The sequence below is a fragment of the Nothoprocta perdicaria genome, unplaced genomic scaffold, assembly GCF_003342845.1.
Source record: "Nothoprocta perdicaria isolate Ctin4 unplaced genomic scaffold, notPer1 scaffold_565, whole genome shotgun sequence".
NCBI lineage: Eukaryota > Metazoa > Chordata > Aves > Tinamiformes > Tinamidae > Nothoprocta > Nothoprocta perdicaria.
In genome coordinates this window covers 5,997-12,258 of record NW_020455827.1, presented here as the reverse complement: position 1 = coordinate 12,258, position 6,262 = coordinate 5,997, and the positions used below count along the sequence as shown (strand labels likewise).

At 55.9% G+C, this 6,262-nt stretch overlaps 1 protein-coding gene across 1 annotated transcript in view; it reads left to right on the top strand.

The window, feature by feature from the left end:
- Nucleotides 1-5,741, top strand: part of LOC112955425 (histone H2A.V-like) — a 7,535-nt gene extending 1,794 nt beyond the window's left edge. Inside the window, exons 3-6 of the mRNA XM_026048726.1 lie at nucleotides 3,669-3,746; nucleotides 4,158-4,271; nucleotides 4,806-4,935; nucleotides 5,404-5,741. Of these exons, the coding sequence (XP_025904511.1) occupies nucleotides 3,669-3,746; nucleotides 4,158-4,271; nucleotides 4,806-4,935; nucleotides 5,404-5,465 (384 nt within the window). The 3' untranslated portion in view covers nucleotides 5,466-5,741. The remainder of the gene's footprint in view (nucleotides 1-3,668; nucleotides 3,747-4,157; nucleotides 4,272-4,805; nucleotides 4,936-5,403) is intronic.
- Nucleotides 5,742-6,262: the final 521 nt, after the last annotated feature.

Genomic DNA, 6,262 nt, shown 5'->3' with positions numbered 1-6,262 from the left:
CTTGGGCACGGCGCCGCCGCCGCCCTTACCGGCAAGAGCGGCGGCACGGAGAGCCTCCCGCGGGCAGCGCAGCCTCGGGAGTGCCCGGGACCCCCCGGGCCGCCGCTCTCCGGGGCTGCGAACCGGGCTCGTGTAACACGAAACGTCCCGGCGCCGCCCGGAGCGGGTATATTTGGAAGGGGAGACGTGGCAGGGCCCCAAGGGGATCCCGTTCACCTGCCTGGCTTTGCCCTGTCAAAGCTTTGGCCAGCGGGCCCGGGCATTCCTGGCCAAGAGTAACTTCCTTCGTCTGCTTGGTGAAGGTTTTGGAGGGAAAGCGTCTCCCTGCGGATGTCCTTTTCCTGCTCCTGTATTTTTAAAGGCTGGATAAGCGAGGCTAGGCGTGTAAAAAGCCCCGAAGGAGAAGCGAGCGCCCCAAAGTAAGTGCGTCAAGTGGCAGGGCAGCCACCCTGCCCCCATGGAGCGCTCGGTTTCCGCTGTTTAATGTCTCGCTGACAGCTCCTCTCGGCGCCACCGCTTCAGCTTTCCGTGTTCACAACCCTTCAGTGAGAAGCTGCAGGAGGGTGGGCAGAGCGGAGCCTTCCCCTTCCCTGGTGCCTCTGCCGCGCATTTATTTGCCCTGGCTTCTAAACACCATGAGAACGGTGGCGGTTTCTGCACCTGCGCCCGCCTGCTGTTTGGTTGCCGACCTTGCGAGAGGGCTCTCGAGGGACGTTTGCCCCGGGTGCTGCCAGGCTGCGGCCAGATCCRGAGATGGGGTGCCGAGGAACTCGCCCCGGGGCTTTATGGCTCCCTAATAACGTCAGCGTGTCCTCGGTGTACACAACGGAGAGCGTTTCCTGCCCGCGTGCCTTTCCCCCCGCCCCGCTGGAGTTGCAGGGAGTTAGCGGCCGTCTCTCAGGCTCATTTGCTCGCGATATTCCTAAGGAGTCCCCCAAAAATCCAGCCAAGGGCCCTGCTCGCTAAGGGTTAAAGTGGAAGCGGCGGCAGGATTATGCAACGCTGATCCTGCTGTGGAAAACTGGGCTCACGGATATCTCGTAACTTCTGGCAGCTGATAACAGATTGCTTTTGGAAGTCGCTTTGTTGTGTTTCCCAAGGACTGGAGTTACCTGTCGGGAAAGAGCAACGCTTCAGATCCAGGGAAGTTTAAACGTAGGAATGGGGTCTCGGATCCGCTTCTTGCAGCATAAGCAAAGCCCTCCTGGTCGATTCTGCTGAACAGGATGTATTATTTAATGCCGATAGCTCATGGTGACTATAATCAAATATCACCAAAGGCACTGCAAAATGAAGCTGGAAACAGAAGCTAAAACTTGTACTATATATATATATATATTGCAGATGTGCATCTGGTGTAGTAAATGGGGAAAAATACCCTCTTGAGTGGGAATTAATCAGGTCTTGAAGGTGGTGCAGGTAGGAGTTGCTTAGGAGCCGGGGGGGCGCATGGTGTTTGAGAAACATTTCTCAAAAAGCAGCTTCCCGGGGGAGAAAGGAAGAACCCGTCGTGTTCCCAGCGAGCGCTGGGCGCCAAGAGATCCCTGCGTCATCGCGGCCGGCTCTGAGTGCCCAAGGACAAGGTTTTTCCAAATTAGAAAGGCTTGGGTCTCCCTGAAGAGGGAGATAACGTTGATAATCTTTAATTCCACTGCATAAACTAGTCTTCTGGTGATAAATTGCTTTTTCAAGAGAGCTAGGCCATGTTCCTAGGCTTCACTCCTGCGCCAGGATTATTGGARCAGCTCTCTTGGCTACAGCCTTCCATAAAACTCTTCTCCATAGGAAAGGAAATGCCACTGGCTGGGACTGTTGAGCATTAATATGCTTTGGCTATAGAAATGGTTAAATAGGGCTAGAAGGCAACGCTGCAACAGCACGAGGGCATGTGGGGAATCCGGAACAACTGCCTGTACTCAAGCTAAGGGCCTCGAACAACAAAAAGCACCRAGAACGGCCTCGCTTGCTGTTTCTTTGCTGTTCTGGATGAAGGTTAGTGCTGTTCCCTGGCTCGCATTCACGATTGGTAGTGGTGGGAACTTGSAATCTATTAAGACTTTTCTTCCTGGTTTTAGTCAAGTATAATAGAGTAAGTAGGCAGGAGGCTGCCAGGTAGATAACTTAATGGAAAAGCAGAGAATTTCACAGTGAGCTGAAAAAAAAAAAAAAACCCCAAAAAACCCTCAGTGTGAAGCTCTGCTGTTTTTCTTTTTTCTTTTTTTCCTTTYCCAAAGCAAACTTGCTGAGAAAGAGAAGCAGATCCCAGACCCCCCTTTCTGAYTTTTGTGCTGAGTGCTGAAATTTTGCAGGGCAGCACTTTGTGCTTGCAGAAGTGCCTCAAGTTCCTGCTCTCTCTGATAAGATCCAGTTCGCTGCGGCGTGCGGAGGGCTGAGCCTGCGACGTAAAATGTTCTTAAACCATCTCCCCTACCCAGCTGGGTGCGAGCAGCCGAGTCACCGACCTCTTTGCTAACAGAGCAGACCCGAATTCAAAAGTCCTGCCTGTACACAGGATAAACATGCGGGTTCTGGTGGGTTCCAGGAGTCCGGTTATCCGTATTTGCTCTGCAGGAGCTGCCCGGGCAGCTCCATTCTAGGCTTAGAGCCGCCTGCGTCTCCGGGTGCAGGTTGGTGACAGGTCAGTGCAGGCCGGGCAGTTGCCCGGCTGTCACATGCGGTTACCCCCGTCCCCACGGGGTCACCGGGCGCTCTTGTCCCTTCTTCGCTCYTCTTGGATCGCTCGGTCCTCGTGGGGCAGCAGCCTGGCAGGCTGAAGCAGAGCCCCCTGCGGAGCCTTGGAAGCACCGAGTGCGGAACAGGGATTTTTCTCCTGATCATCGCTTCAGATGGAATCTCTTTGCCCCGAGGTGGGACAGCAGGAATTCTAGGCCGGATGCCATCACTTTGATTGGAGATTTGGGACTTTGTGAATGCCCTGGGCTTGGATCAGGTGTTTGTCAGGAGTGCTGGGGTGGCCTTCCTGCTTAGGCATGGCTTCCTTTAGCCATGAAGGGGTTTAGGCCTCTTCTAATGTCACTTTGAAGTGACCAAGAGCCTCAAACCCAGGCCCCTGTTTAGTTCTTCCTCCTTTCCCAGCTGTTTCCAAGTTGTGCATTCCAGGACTTTGCAGGAAGTTTGTTGGACCAACAGTGGCAGTTTTAACACTCAGGCGTTAAAAATGCCCTAATTAGGCCTGTGASTTCAGCCAGCTGTAGTGACCCTGCAATGTGGCTCGAGGTAAAACTGCRATGTTAGGAGGGTTCCTTTATGGGGCTGCTCTGCTGCAGGCTGGGAATTGCTTCCAAAACAGCCTCTGGAAATGCTCTCTGTGCAGCGGGGAGGATTTGTGCTGAACCCAGAGCTACCTAAACCTCAGCGTTGGGCTCCTACTGAGAAATAAATCTGCTTGAGGAGAAACCGAGGCGAGCGGAGCGAAACGGCTCGGTCGGATCAATTAGTTTGTGCCGACGGTGAATTGGATCAGCTGAGGGCCAAGGAGAACGACTCTTAATAAATCCTTCAAATCTGGGGGATAAACTTCCCGCGGCGGAGCAAAGGGAGCACTTTCTGCCCATGGATCGCAGCACAGCCACGCGGCGGCTCTCGCCTCTTGCAGGGGCCCCCAAGGGGCTGTATTAATGCCAGTATTTCTCTCTCTTTCTCTSCAGGCTGGTGGTAAAGCTGGAAAGGACAGCGGGAAGGCCAAGGCCAAGGCGGTGTCGCGCTCCCAGAGGGCTGGGCTGCAGGTAACGTGGCGCGGCGGTGTCTGTTGTAGAGCCTGCGAGCGGCCAACGCGATGGCTGCGCACTTATTATTGGCCCAAAGTACCCGTGTACAGCGTAATCTTGCCTTGACTGCCATAAATATATTTATAGAAGGCTATAGCTTCTAAGACTGTAAGCGAAGCACTTGGATGCTCGCCCAAGGAGTATGTAAAGATAGTGACACTTCTAATCTTAAACTAACCTACAGAGTGGTGTCTCTTTTGAGCATTTAAGTGCCCAAGTTGCTAGCGCTGTTGAAAGCAGGCCTGCAGGCGGGTTGGGGAGAGGGCGCATCCAGCACAAGCGCTTCCACCGCCATCGTTTGGCACCAAAACGCTAAGCCTGAGGTCGGTGCCTTGCTGTTAATCCCTGTCTYGACTCTTTTCGCTGCAGTTCCCGGTGGGCCGTATCCACAGACACTTGAAGACTCGCACTACGAGCCATGGGCGAGTGGGGGCCACCGCAGCCGTGTACAGCGCTGCCATCCTCGAGTACCTCACTGCCGAGGTGGGTCCTGCAGGCAGAGCGCGGCGCGCGCAGCACACCGGGAGCCGCCCCGGCCGCGGGGACGTGGCCGTTTGTTTGTCACCCTCCCTGCTTGTCCCTTGAGATTAGCCTTGCTGGGTGTGAAATTGTTTGCGTCGCCGTCTGGAGCAGGGCTGTGAGTGCGGGGAGGCGCCAGCGGCTCCTGCCTTGGCTGGAAATTGCAGGAAAATGCGTCGGGCTCCCAGGCACCGTTTAGATTTTGATATTAAAAAAAAAAAGGCTTCAAGGGAAGTGTTCTTGAGTACATCTTGTAAACAGAAGTGATGCTGATGAAAAAATGGACTCTGGTTTCCCAGTGTGGTGCAGGGTGTGCCTRGTAAACCCGTTATCAAACTGGGCAGGACAGGAGGGGATATTGATTGCTTAATTAACACTTTCCAGTCGAGATCCGTGGAGTCCGGCGGGCTGCCCRGACCAGGCTTCGACTCTGCGGCTCTGGTCAGGCGCTTCCTGCCTCCCGCTCGGGGCTGATGCGGTGTCCCTGTCACTTGGCAGGTGCTGGAGCTGGCAGGCAACGCCTCCAAGGACCTCAAAGTAAAGCGCATCACTCCCCGCCACTTGCAGCTCGCCATCCGTGGCGACGAGGAGTTGGACTCGCTCATTAAAGCCACCATTGCCGGAGGAGGTAGGTACCGTCCCGCCGCCCCGGCCGAGCCCGCCCGCCCTTCATGTCGAGCCTGCTGCAGCCGGCTCGCTCTTTCCCGGGCCCACATGTACAAATCCTGCCTAAAAAAACACCCGTGTCCTCCTTAGCAACTGGCAAATTGCCTCCCACTCCAGAATAATCCGATCAGTGTAGGGAGAGAGTCGCCTAAAATCCCCCCGGAGCGCTCGGCTCCGAGCGTGTCGTGATGTTCGCAGGAGTCCCCAGTGGGCTGGTGTTTGTCACCTCACCTAGTGCCTTGTGAAGTGACAACGTGTGACTCAGCGGGTGGGAGGGAATGGGCTCCAGCTGAAGTCCGTGCTGGATTAGGGGCTACAGGGAGATTTTGGATGGGAGGAAAGGGTTTTGCAGAGCTCTTCCAAGAAATGCGGTGGGTTTTTGGGAATGTGGCTCCCTGGAAATCCTCCTAATGTGTTGTTCTCTCCACAGGTGTCATCCCCCACATCCACAAGTCTCTGATTGGGAAGAAGGGACAGCAAAAAACTGCGTAGAGAGGAGTTTCACCCACCCCTCTTCCTCCCTGTCATCGTACTGTAACTGGGGCAGAAGATATATTGGGGATACGTGGAATTTTTTAAGGAAATAGTCAAATGGAAGAGCATAGGCAATTGACTGTAGACAGGAGCAAACCATTTGTATGTTCTTTAGATTCAAAGTTTGACAAAAAAAGAGAGAGAGAGAGAGAAAGAAAACCCCTTTGTCCCCTGGCGGCAATTCATGTGGTGATTGGCTAGGCTTCTCCCGTGTGTTTTATACGAAAATGGAATGGATTAAAGCAAAAACAAACATTTTTTACAAAACGTCTGCCTGCGTGGCCGTGTGTGGGGAGCRGACACCCCAAGTGCCTTCCCCCCCCCCGCAGCTCCTGCTTCCCCCGGGCACCTTCCCGCCYGAAATGCAAATGTAGCCCCGCCCCCGTGCTACGCGCGCGGCGGGAGGGGAGGGGCGATGGGCGCAGGCTCCGCCCCYTTGGATGCTTCCCCCCCACCCCACCYCGGGCCCTCTGGGGACACGCGGGGACACCCAGGACCYGCGTCCCGGCCGGGACGCGGGTCCTGGGTGTCCCCGCGTGTCCCCAGAGGGCCCGGGGCGGGGGGCTGGGTGCCCATCCTCGGTGCTGGCAGCCCCTGACGGCGCCGCGGTCACGCGGAGCCCCACACGGCCGGTCAAAGCGATGCCCCTAAGGCAGGGGAGCCCCGGGGAGCAGGGTGGCAACGGGGAGCGCGGCTCCCGGTGACCCTGGCCCCGCAGTGACGSCTCCACCGGGAGCAGCAGGAGGGCCGCACGC